The 13,049-nt window shown below is 45.3% G+C and overlaps 1 protein-coding gene across 3 annotated transcripts in view; it reads right to left on the bottom strand.

Annotated features, from left to right (window-relative positions):
* Positions 1-1,037: 1,037 nt before the first annotated feature.
* GAB3 (GRB2 associated binding protein 3) overlaps positions 1,038-13,049 on the bottom strand; it is a 65,948-nt gene continuing 53,936 nt past the window's right edge. The window contains exons 5-11 of one of the 3 annotated variants that reach the window (XR_011681573.1): positions 12,082-12,137; positions 10,674-10,923; positions 9,473-9,554; positions 7,777-7,879; positions 6,423-6,536; positions 5,153-5,430; positions 1,038-4,762 (exon numbers count right to left, since the gene is read on the bottom strand). Coding sequence is in view for 2 of the 3 variants with exons in the window: in XM_071442437.1 (XP_071298538.1) it covers positions 5,314-5,430; positions 6,423-6,536; positions 7,777-7,879; positions 9,473-9,554; positions 10,674-10,923; positions 12,082-12,137 (722 nt within the window). In the remaining variant the exon portion in view is untranslated. Of the gene's footprint in view, positions 5,431-6,422; positions 6,537-7,776; positions 7,880-9,472; positions 9,555-10,673; positions 10,924-12,081; positions 12,138-13,049 lie in introns of all 3 variants that reach the window. The other 2 variants (XM_071442437.1, XM_071442438.1) reach the window with 2 other exon arrangements.

Below are 13,049 nucleotides of genomic sequence, written 5' to 3'. Positions count from 1 at the left end.
GTAAAGCACTTTGCATGGAGGTGTGGAAGTGTGAGAGCTTCCTGGCTCACCCCACGGTGGCAGGGCTGATGCGGTTGTTTTTTGACACAGTTGTTTCCCCCCGAGGCTCTGGGAGGAGGGGCATTGAGGGAGGGCTCATTTCTGGGAAGTGCTCCCTGGTGAAAGGGTCGTTGCCATTTCTGCTGGGCAGAGCACATGGAAGAGCAGTGAAACGTCAGTCAGACTTTATCTGACCTTTTATTTGTCTGACCTGCCCTCCCTTGAAGACCAAACACAAAATGTCACGGAGTTCCCTTCTATCAAGCCTGCAGGCGAGGGCTTATCTGAGCCACACGTGTCTGTGTGTCTTGAGCTGAGCAGCCAAGTTTCCATCAGGGCTCTCCAAGTGCTCCACCTCCCTCCATCCCCACGCTGCGTCTCCAGCCAGATTACAACGCATGCAGATCCAAAAGTGGCACTTGCCTGAAGCAATAAATAAACTATTTCCACACTACCTGGCTTGTTAGCAGCAAGGCTTGCTCAGCTCTGCTCCCATGGACTGCCTTGTTTCAACTTCCAAATCCCAGGATGAGCACATTGAAAGGATCCCCTAGCTTGCTGCATGTGGAAATTGTATTACCAGCAACTACACTGCCCAGCACAGAGCAATTAAAAGACCAGGTTAAATAACAACCAGCCTTGGAATCCAAGCCTGGAGCATGTGCTGAATAAATTTGTGCTCGTGCTCTACATGGTTGGTCAGGAGCTGTGGCCCCTTCCTGCCCTTTGGCTGTGGTTGGGACTGGGGGACTGCAGCTCTTCCTGTCCCAGGAGGACACAGACACGAGTCCAAGTCACAACTTCACAGTTCTTTGTTACTCTGCAGATAATCTCCCTGATACACAGGCATATGACATTTGTTTGCAAATTTGTTTCAACTTGCATCCAAATATTTTATATGAACCAGTCACTGCCTAATAAGAGAATGTAAAACTGGAAAGATGTGGGAGCTTATCCCATAAGCACCTTCACTTACCAAAATAATTAAAGATCACAACTACCTTTTATATTAATTTATTAGAAAAAAAGATACAGTTTAATGTACAAATATATACACCAAACATTACAATGAAACATGAGGAAGGTGAGCCCCTTCCCTCTAGCAATGACTTGTCCCTTCGTAACAGAGATGACTGTTTAATGCTTCCCCACAGATTTACAAATACAAAAAAAGTATAATGCTTCATTTGCACAAGAAAAAGTTTATTTTTATTTGAAAACAAAAAATATCCTGGCTTTGACATGGCAAATGTCTGCTATTTTGGTGGCTTTCATTTTTTTTTAAACCTGAGCAAGTTTTGCAGAACGGGGGGACAAAGGGAAGGCATTGCCCTGTACTTCGTTCTCATCACAGCATCTGATGGTCTTTGAATTACTGAACTTCTGAATTACTGCAAGTGAATGCAACTCCAAAATCTACATCGAGGATGTAGTTAGTGACAATGAAGAAAGCAGGTGCTACCACTGGCAAAGTGAGCTGGCTGAAAACACCTTGCTCCAGTTACATGGCTGCTGGCATTTCTCAGGTTAAGTGTTCATTTCTGCCAGTAAGGAAATTAATGCTGCCTCCTGTCATAAAGGAATTAGAAATGTGACATTTATATGGGAAATGTCCAAAAAGCAAATGAGTTGTGGACCTGCTATGCCTTGGTCAAATGTGCAGTCATTGAAGGAGAGAGTAAGGCCATATTAAACACCTCAGTGGGGGGAACCCAGCAATAACCACAGGACTCAAACCATTGAGCTTGGTTGTTTTCCATGTAATTCTGCAACCAAGCTTCATGCAGCAACTCCACAAGGTGACATTTCCAATTAAACCAAAACAGTTCTGCTCATTTAGTGCTCTCCCTATTTTTAATGAGAGGCCCCAGCAGTGCTGGAGAAGGCACTACAATACCTGGGCTGGGCAGTGCCAATTCCCTCAGCAGAGTTTGCTGAGGGACCACTGGCCACTCTGTGCTCATTCAGGTGCAGAGCATCTCTCTGCATCAGCTCTCACCACACTTTTGCAAAAAATACACACACAAGTAACAGACCCATGGCAAAAAGAGATCATCATCAGGAGTGTGCCTGGCTGGCCCCAGGGCCAGTACTAACCAAGGGCTCTGGCCTGGGTTATATTTTCAGTCATGACACTGTCAAGAGCTGACTCAGTTTTCATGTTTTCTTTCCTTCTTGGCCAAGGGATTAGGATTTAAGAACAGCCTTAACTGAACAGCAACTCCTTTTTGCTCTGTAACACTCCTCCACTGCCAGCAGTTTGCTCTATGGGTACTGGCCCACAGGTTTGTCAGTCGTGGCTGCTGCAGCTCCCCTCACACCCAAATCCTCAGTGGTGAGGTGGCCACAGCAGATTTGGCTTTGCCATCCTCTCACCATCCTGCTCCTCTTTACCCTCTTTGAAGTATTGAGGAATTTGACCAAAAAAAAAAAAAGGAAAAAAAGCCTTTGAGAAGGACTGCTCTGCTTTTAAATTTTTTCCCCAGTATTTTTTAATTGCTCCTGTTTCATGTGTTGTACCTGCAAAGAAGGTCATGGGCCCTGTAGCAGCTGGTAAAAATGGACATCACATGAAAAATCAGAATAAACCCTCAAACTTAGCTCTAAGTTAAAAGTTAGAAACCGGTGAGCAGCATTTGATCAAGATAAGAGTGTTGTGAGGGCAAGCAGGGGACACAGGAAGTTGAAAGGGGCCGTTCTCCTCTAAGGACAGTCCCTGCCAAGCTATATGCTTATGTCCTTTTAGGGGAGTAGAAATCCAGATACAGCTCTTTCTTCTCTAAACTTCTGAATGATCTGTTAGCCAGGTTTGTTGAAGTTTAAATATTTTTACAATAAACTAGAATAACAAGTGAGTCAGTTGTCTCCAATAACTTGGTGTTTTTCCACTTCAGAAGATTTTCTGACAGCATGAAAGGAAACACTCCAGTCAAACATGAGCTGATCTGTATGAGATTCTGATCTGCATCAGAGGCTGCTCCATCACTCCACAACCTGGGATCTGCAGTAGCAGAACATAACTTCACTCACCCCTTGTGGAGGTTGTCTGTCTGTAATTTAAAATGCCTTTTAGCTCGTCTTTTAACCCTTTCAGTGCATCAGCACATACCAAGAGCTTTCAGTGACACATGTTATCTGCACACTTTGAAAGAAAGGCAATTCTTTTGAGCAGAAAGGCAAAGGTCTCAGTACCCGTGGCCCTCCCCTGCTTCCCTCTCTCTGACACCTCTGTGCAGGTGCAGATCTCCACTGCCTCTCCCCTGTCACAACACCACTCCCAGGGCACGGGTGCTCCCAGCTCTGCTAAGTCAGTTAGAGAAGAAAACAGCTGCGTTTAACAAACTAAATTTCACACCAGACAGACAAGATGCATGTGGAAAAGTAGGAATTACTTTCAAAATTTTTATGAACATCAACTTCAATTTGAGAGCTTTGGTGAGGGGGGAGGAGTGGGGCAGGAGGGAACAGCAGGTCAGCTACCTGCAGGACTCACCCCAATTTCCAAGCAGCTCTGGTCCAGGACACTTCACACTGCAGGCCTGGGTGCCCCGTTTGCCCCAGGCAGTGAAGGTGCTGGTGAACCTTGTTCTTGCAGGGTAACCCAGTGAGATCCTGGTCACCACAGATCCCCAGGGGCTGGGCTAAAGAAGCAGTGAGACCTGCAAGCCCTTCAGCTCTCTTGAGGTAGGAGGAAAACTGTGTTTCTGTTAGCTATGCTGCCTATGCCATGGGATGAGCGATGGCCTCCCAGAGTGCCAGAATGATTGGAGCACACAGGGGGTAAGGAACAAGCTGAGTAGGAGCCTTGACATGCCAGTGGTTTCTGAAATGGCATTTCTATGACCTCTGTTTGTAGATTAGAATTTTTAGGATGTCAGGTTACAGCAATGAACTGAGTGGTAACAACAGGCACATGAAGGGAGGCCAGGGAATTGGCACTGTCAGAGAAGAAATCTTTTGTAAGGGTCCTGTCTGTCTGTCCCTGTTGATAGGATCAGACCTCTTATGGCTACTGGGACTCACCTACAGGAGCAAAGCCTGTGAGACCAAACCCAGCGTGGGTCACTCAGCACCACTGCCCACTTCCATGAGTCAAGTGGCTGTGTGCCACTGTAAAATAAAGACCACAGCCAAGTGTTTAAAGTTAAATATCTTATAAACTACACACACATGTCATCCTGAGATAGTGCCTGTAACAAGTCCCAAGGTAGATAAGCTTCCTGAGCCCAGAGGTCCTCATGCTGTGTGAGCACATTGTTGTCCTGTTTTGGCAGGCTCCTGGCCTCCCAGAGCACACTGCACTTCCTAATGCTCTTTTTTATTTTGGGGTGGGTCTAGTGAAACAATCAGATTGACGACTGCTACCAGCATTCCAATGGCATTCCTTCTGCTGTTCAGATGAAAGCAGTCTTGATCCTTTGCCAGTTCTCTCAAGGCTTGCAGAAACAGGCTCACAGCTTCCCTTTCTATTTTTTGGCCAGCCAAGAGCTGTGTGGCTGCAGCCTCCTACAAGAAGAGCAGCTGTGCTGTGCTGAAGACACTTCCCAAGACAGGGGAGGAAACATCAGTAGGAATCAGACAGAAAAGTGACAGGTATGAGCCACAATGGAGAGAAGAAGCTGAGTACAAGGACCACCATCCAGAGGGTCACAGACCACGCATTTCAGTCGCATGGGCACGTAGTTCTGTTTTGAGTTCTGACAGCTTCAGCTCACAGCCAGACCTTTTAAACCCAGGGGAAAAATATTTTTCAAAATTCTCTTTGCTTAAGCACTATATATTCAAAAAGTTATTATTATTGTTTCAGTATTTTAGCCCTTAGTTGATTAGTCACCAAAACCTGTCAGATGCCTGTTGCCACAAAAGCACTCCGAGCACCTGCAGCATTTGTAGGAATATCAAAAAATAGCTTTAGCAACTAGGAATTATGCAACAGAGGGAGAAGGCAGGACGAACTAGATTAATACAACTTGTAGTGGATTTGTTAACATTAAGTGTATGACTCGTTGCAGAATCATGCCAGGAAATGGTACCATGGAGCACACTGGCAAGGGCAGTAAAAGGCTAATGCATTACTTGAGTCATCAGTGAACCACTCACTCGCTCAACATACTTCTTCCAGCTGAAATCCAAGGTTTCCAGTAAAAATGCCTCTACAGACTGTAAGCATCTTAGAACTCTCTCTTCCTTTGAGCTCTCCTGTGATAGCTGCTTCATTAACATTGTGGTTCCAGTGCAAAAAAAAAACCCCTCCAGATCCCAAATCTTCTTCCTTTATACTTTTGATTGTCGTTCATCTGTCCATTCCTGCTTAGTGTTCTGTAAAGCTTGAGTCTTCTGTTCATCTACCTGGACATAGTCCACTCTCTGTTCCTCAGACAGAAAAGGTTTCTATGGGACAGAGAGGAAAAAAACAATGTTTTAATTTTCAGGTTGAAAAGGGTTGCTAGTAAAACTTAGCTTGATTTTCTGTTTTCCCTTTCCCTCATTCCTTGACTGCTTCCCTTCACCTTGAAGCTCACAGTGACATCAGCTGACAAAAGCATTGCTTTACAGCCTGCTTTAGCTACAATTATCCATCTGTCACCCTGTCACTCAGCCCAGCAAGTGAGGGAAACATGCTGTACTGGCTAGTTCCACGCAGATAATCATTCTCTCCTCATCTGAGAGATGCTGCTGCAGGGATAACCTAACTGATTTTAGATACAGGGAGGGTTTAAATAAGAAAGCTTAAGAGTCTTGAGTCTTTTTCATCTGGGAGTATGGGGAAAATGATACACAGGACATAAAATGATCCGAACTGACAACACTTCATTGCTTTGCAGTCATACCTACCCACCACTTGGGCAGCTTAGAAGTTCTTTGGAACAAGGAATGCATTTTCTCAGCATTGCAAAAGAAATTGAAATGGTTTTGGTGATGTAAGAATAAAGATGCACATTTTGCCAGATTATAAGAGATGGTACAGTTTTACCCCTTGGATTTATCACAGGCTGCAAACTTGTTACTACAAAGAGATTTTTTGGAAAACTAGCAGGAAAGGCTTTGTGGAGACTTGATGAAAATGAAGGAGCATGCAGACATCCTGCAAGCATCAACCTGCTGGCCCACGAGCCCTCATGGCTGCACTTCCCAGAGCAGTCTCATACCCTGGGCTGAGCTCATGTTAGCAGCATCCCTGTGAGCCACACTAAGGACACCTCAGCACCCTCACCATGCTTTTGTCACGTTAATCTTGGGCCTGACACAAACACAGTCAGCTGGAAACAGGACTGGCTTCATCATGGCACTCGGGGCACCTAGCAGAATGCAACCCTGCGTCTGGATTTCTTCCCAGCAGACAAAAAGGCAGGAGGCTGTGGGGTTTTTCTGATGACTCCTACCTTCTGCACAGGGGATGGGGAAGCAGAGTTAAAATCCAGTGCTAAGTAATCAAGGTTAGATTTCCTTGTCCATGGAAAAGCACCACTGTATGGAGAGGTGGCCTGTCTGTGTTCCTGTCAGGAAAGAAGAAAAACATTTAATGCTCTAAAAACATGATCCTAGAAGGAAACAGGATCACAGCTGGGAGATTCACCTGGCAGAATGTGAATGAGAACAGTCAGGGCCCTCTGTCTAAGCCAAGGGTGCATTTGGTTACTAACCACAGCATAACACTGATAATTGTGGGATAAAGAAATCGTGAGAACATTTTTCTTCTGATAATTCTGGCAAAAAAGTCAAAACAGGCTGATTTACACTCAATTTTATCAAGAAGGGCTTGTGCCCAGCTTCTCGATCCAAGCCCTCAGAATGCTCAGATTTGCAGAGGTGCCCACTTGAACATCATCATTCAATGAATTTGAAGAAATGGTGAAAATTCAGTTAAAATCCAGGAACTGACAATTATTCTCCTAAAATCACAAATAACCACAAACATATGTCAGGTTTTTCTAGACTAGAAAAACCAAATAGGGAACGGTTACAACTGGAAGTGCCCTCTTGAGCAGATTTCAGTCTGGTAGAGATGTGGGTTAAAATTTGAAACTATGATTTATGGAGACTGTTGTCAGTTTTGCAATATATATTTTATAGCTATTGGTATTGGGCTTTGGCTATGAAGCAGATCTGTAGACATTGGTTCAGATGAACGGATTTGAGATCCATTTCCACCTAAAATTCAAAGTAAAACAAGATTCTGATCTTTTGCAAGATATGGCTAAAGAGTAAATGAAAAAAAGGAAGCCACAAAGCCAGATGTTCTTCTTTCATGGGATGGGAAGTGGGGTTAGTGCCACCAGCCAAAGCAGAAGCAATGAGACTTTAATGGGAGTTCTGTTTCTGCACAATATTTGGTGTGTTTCTTTAGGAAGTGCACTAACGGCTTTCTGTTATTTCCTAGGAGATTTTGCAAGGCACACTTTAAAAAGGTGAAAAGATTTAATTTTCTTTTGTCTTAATGAGTTCTCATGTAAATATGGCTGATCCCTGTGATCTCTTGGAACTGTTCAGCAACATTCGTGGGCGAACAGCTGAGTTCTGCAGAGCAGGAAAAGGGCTTCCCTTATCTCTCTGTAAATTGGTCCCAGTGTCTTTGGTTTAAAACCATTTCATCATTTGAAAAAAAAAAGAAACAAACCAGAAGGCAAAGGACAAACCTCCTCAACGTTTTTTTTCTTAGAAAACAAACTTCTGCATTCTCCATCAATGTGACAGAGCAGAATAAAGCAAAGGATGGCTGTGTGAAAATGACATTACCATATGAATGTAACTTTCTTCCTCTTCTCCGGAAACTGAATTGGCAAATATTCTTGCTGAATTAATACTGTCTCTTTCTGGTGAGATAAAGCTCATTCGATTGCTATGAAGAAAAACACAGGAGAGGTTAAGGAAGCATCTTACAGATGCACTGAAATGAAGCCAAAGCCTGACACAGTCCATATGGTGAATAAACTCACACTAAGGCTGCAGCCTTTGTGGAGAGGATGTCCAAAGCCACTCCTTAGTTCTAGAAATAGTGTGCTATATTGCTGACTGATTTTGTTGATTTTTTCCTCTGGGATTTATGAAAGTTTGCTATCTGGTACAACAAACCATAAAACATTGAAGCAATTCTCTACCAAGAGGCACAGAGCTATCATTCATTTGGGTAATGATGGGGGCAGCTACTTGGCTGTGCAGGTATCTACATTTTGGAGACTGATGTGAATTAATCAGCTGCTGGAGGCACATGCAAAGGAACTCGGTTTGGCTTTGCACAGTGTCAACACCTGCCACCCGTGCTGTGGAGATGGCTGTGACTCAGCTCTTGCACAAGGCAATCTCTCCCATGAACACAACTCTCAGAGGTGCATGGTGAATAAATTACCACAGGCAAGCACAATGGGCTTGGTTAATAGGAAATTAGATGGCCTCTCTGTGCATGAACAGCATAATTCCTTTTGCTGTATTAGTTTTGGGCATAACTTCTTTTTTATTTTTGTTAGTGTAAAACATGCAAACTCACTCTAAGCTCATTATCTTTCAGGACTCTGCACTGTGTCAGCACTGATTAACCTCAGTGCTCTGGCAGGGGTGCTGGGGAGGCAGGGTATTGGCTTTCCCTAACAGGCACTGCCAAGGGGCTTAACCAGCCTTGGGCTGGATGTGAGAGAGGGCTCTGCAACTGAGAAACTGCTCATCTTGTGTCTCTTTTGCCCTTCACGTGACAACCTGAAATGGGGGAGTGGAAATGCCCTGTCTGGCACTCATGCCAGCAAAACCCCACATTTTCTGGAGTGCCCAGGGTGTGCAGAGGAGGTTGGTGGGAATTTCTGGCTTTTACACACACACTTCAGTACAGCTGCTTTTTTTTTTTGTGCCAAGACACCCCAGCCAGCAGGCTGAAGGCCTCTCCTGCTCACAAGTTCCCTGAAGATGAGTCTTCTGCTGCCCTTGGAGCCCAACAGTATCATCTGTTCATACTACCTGGGCTTCGGGATCAAAAGCATTTGTTTTACCAATAACTAATTTCTAGTGACAAAAGATCATGCCAAAAGTTCAAGTCTGGACTGCTGTGTGGCAGTGCAGAATTCTACACCCAGTCTACAGTTCAGGGAGCTCTTCATCTGATCTGGTTCTACTTTGCCATAATAATTTTAAGAAGCAAAAATGGCTCTATCATAGTTTAGGCATGCCAAGCTTTTAGACATCATAGCAGCCACACCAGAGTGCAGACCAGCTCCAGGTTAAAAGGAACCTTCAAATCACAACACTGAATTCTCTGGAGCTGCCCATTGTGAAAGGGAGCCCTGCTTTTCAGAGCAAAAGCCTGGGGGATACTGAAGGAACCTTGGGGAACTTCTGTTTGTGGACTTTGCCAGGAATCTTTCTTGTGGGATGGGGTAAGTTATTTTTAACTCTATTCCATGCTGATGCTCAGAAGATTGGAATGGCAGGTTGCTTGTTGACTTACTAAGGCACAGTCCACATCCTGGTCACAGCAGCATGCTCCCGGATCGTGGAGAGGTTCCTCAAGTCCAGAGGAGGTGGTCGTGCTGTAAGAAAGAAGAAAATAACTATGTTTTCAATGAAAAGTACAGACTGTTTAGAAAAATGCAGTTTTGTATTAACAGAAAGAAACTAACAGAGTATTTCACAGAACATAACCAAGAAGGAAATCAGTAACAAGTGACCTCTTCGGTCAGTGCTGGAAAGCAAAGTCCTCCAATCCCCCTAAAATAAATATAGTGGGCATAAAGAGACCAAATGCCACACAAGATACATACACTTGCCCCAAATATGCTCTGTATACGCTGCCTTGGAGAGGCTGGTTCAGCCTACAGGTGATAACAGGTTTTGGATTGTGTTCTCAAAAAAAAGGTCCTATCCATGGGGATCAGGGCCATCCCTGCCACCACTCAATGTACATGTGCCCACCATTCTCAAGGCCCTTTAAGAAAGGATATGAATTTGCTTTTCTTCATGGTAATGGTCTAAATATCCGTCCCCACTTTATAGTACCACTGCCTGAACCAATTTCTGAGTAACCCTGTAGTTCTGCAACCCCAAGAGCTTTATTGTAGGCTAGGTTTAGGCAATTTCCCCACTTCAAAGCTGAATTTTACCCAGCATATTCTCTAAAAGTGCAACCCAGATTTTGGACATGCCATGAAAACCAGGAGTGGAAAATTACCATCAGCAAAAGCATCTGCAGAAAATTCCTGATTAAACTAAGACAGCTGTGCCTGCCCAAGAGGTTTACCCACAGCCAACACACCAAGTTTGAGTACTTGAGTGTTTGGATGTCCCATTCCTGGCAGGTCAGAGAGCTGGTGAGACAGGAGTGCATATTCCTCAGAGTGGTAGGATGCAGCCTGCTGTCTCTCCCAGGCTAGGTCCTCTTGGCTGTTTGCAGTCACAGTGAGAGCCAGGCACTGTTCTTACACAGCCCCCTGGGCTGGGACTGCAGAAGCAGCCGTGGAAGCTCTTCCTCACTCACAAACCACCCTGCAAGCACATCCCAGGCTACAGCGCTCTAAGTCACCCGTGCAGCATTTCAACCCATCCTCTAGAGGGAGAATTGCTTTCAGACATGCCAAGGACACTGTCCAAGGAGGTCACCCATGTCCCCACCAGCAGCACCCCCAGGCTCTGCGCTTCAGGTCAGGGCTTACACTTCCTCCGAGGCTTGAGGTCCCGGTTCACCGGAGGGGGCTCCACGTCGGAGGGGAGCTCAGGCAAGGGGCTGGTGAGTTTTTCAGTGCTGACCACGGGGAAGGTGAAGGTGGCGGAGCCGGGGCTCATGGGGATGTAGCCGTCGGGGGAGCAGTCGGAGGCGGGCGCGGAGGGCGAGGCGCTGGGGCGCATGGGCACGTAGCTGTCCTCGGAGCTGTCCGCCGAGCACAGCGGGGAGAAGCGGCACGGCTGCGGGGCACAGCGGGGACACACAGAAAGGGCTCCATTAATGCACAGCCAGCCCCCACCTCCCAGCCGGGAGCTGCTGGGAACACAGGGCACAGCAGGGACACACAGAAAGGGCTCCATTAAAGCACAGCCAGCCCCCCACCTCCCAGCCTGAGCTGAGCCCAGCACTGCTCTGATGGGACAGGACACAAACGTGTGCGTTCAGGTGAACCCTCCAGAGCTCTGGAGCAGTCCACACTGAGCTTCACGAGTCACTGCTGGAAACTAGAACCGAACTGACTGGGGAGTTCATTGGTTAAATCATCCAACTTCAGCGAGGCTGCACTTGCCTCTCACAGCAGCAGTTCTGACCTATAGAATGAGGTCAGAATTACTGCTGTGAGAGGCAAGATCCTGAATATAAAAAAAAGTCTGAAAGGAGAACACCTGATGAACAAGACTTTGGCAAATGTGGAACCTAAGAGAGCAAACCCAGACCTACAGCTCATTTTTGATCACTGAGAATTAGCATTAGGAAATCGCTTTGTGCAGGTTAGTGCTGGCTGACTGGTGAGAGGGAGCGATTACAATCCTTGCAAGCTTTCAAAAAGTAGAAAAATAAAAGTTGCCCAGCACCAGCAAAGGATCTGCCGCAGAAGACAACATCCAGCCCCAGGCTGAAGACTGGCTATGTGAGGTGAGATGGTGCTGCTTAGAGCTGTGCCTGTCACAGGCTGAGGCAGGAAGCTGTGGACTGATAGAGCCTTCAATCCCAGGCACTGTGAGAGCAGGCATTTTCCCATGTCCTAAAGAAGAGATATCCCTCAGGACCACAGAGGGATAGGCTTCTTTAGACCCCCTTTTCAAGGAATAAGCCATTTGCCCTGGTGCTACTGGTCAACAGTTTAATTCTTGAGGCTACTGGGAACCCTTGGCATAACAGACCCAGCTTCATCTGCTTTAAAATCGGGGCGCTCAGGGTTGAGGCCTCTCCCTCCCTCTTCTCTCAAAGGCTGACTGAAGCCACAAAGCAGCCAGCACTGAAGTTGCCCAAAGCTAGGCACTTTTTCCATTTTTTAAATTCTTCTGCTGAACAGAGGAGAGGAATGATTGAGTATCAGATGTGAAATGATTCAGTGGGAAGTTTCTGTTTTAAATTTGTGCAAACAGAGTACTTACCAAATTCAAGCTAAGCCTCTTATCTCGACTTCTTAGGGAACTGCCTTCCATGTCTGCTGTGAGGAAAAAAAAAGTGATTAAAAATGGGATAAGGCAGTGCAACCTTACAGAGATAATTCTGGAGAAAAACATATGGCTCTAAAATAATTGGAGTTTTATAAAGATTCCATAACTCCTAAATGAGGAAATACAATGACAATTAAGACCAGATCCAACTCAGCAGCATTTCAAGAGTGATTACATCTATTTTAAGTATGAAACCAAGGAACCTGTTCATGTATAATCCAGCTGCAACTTATGCCTCCTGTATCACAAACAGTTGGGAAAAAAGGCTGGTGTGGGAGCAAGCAAGCAAGAATTTAAATGCAGCTCCTGCTCTATTTGTTCTCTGTTTTCCCATCTGTCAAACTGGGGAAATTATATGAAAAGGGGCTATTATAGATATTTTTTTCTTGGATATTTATTTCAAAGCCTTTTAAGGTGCCAGGGAAGCAATTGTTATTGTACAGAAAGTGGTGTGTGGGGGAACTTAATGGTAGGAGAAAAATTCTTTGTTTTTTCATCCAGAAGGGCTGATGTGGTGCAAGGGGCTCAAGGTGATGGGGAATGAACAGCCAGATCATGGAGACAATCACCAGTCTTCTTGTGCAGGTGGGCCTTGGTCTTGGTCAATTTTATTTTCCAAACAAAAGCCAAAAGAAACTAAAATCCAGCATTCAGCACATAGAAATTCAGCTGTGGGAGATGCTTACAACCACCATCCTTTTCTGAAAAGGGATTTTCTGTGCAGAAAATGGCTTTTCTGTGGGAGTGCCTCAAATCCCTGCAACCATGTTAATCCATTCCCTGCTCTTATGGTAGAAATGTCAGTACTGCAACTGGGGGCATTTTTGTGGTACCAGCCAAAAGGGCTAAACAAGAACAAAGCAATTCTGTTAGTGCAGATACATCTTCAGATAGACACAGTC

Source organism: Agelaius tricolor, unplaced genomic scaffold (assembly GCF_023055355.1).
Source record: "Agelaius tricolor isolate 1412-34295 unplaced genomic scaffold, bAgeTri1.0.p SCAF_17, whole genome shotgun sequence".
Classification (NCBI taxonomy): Eukaryota; Metazoa; Chordata; class Aves; order Passeriformes; family Icteridae; genus Agelaius; species Agelaius tricolor.
The sequence above is the reverse complement of the archived record's forward strand: the minus strand, read 5'-3'. Positions and strand labels throughout refer to the sequence as shown.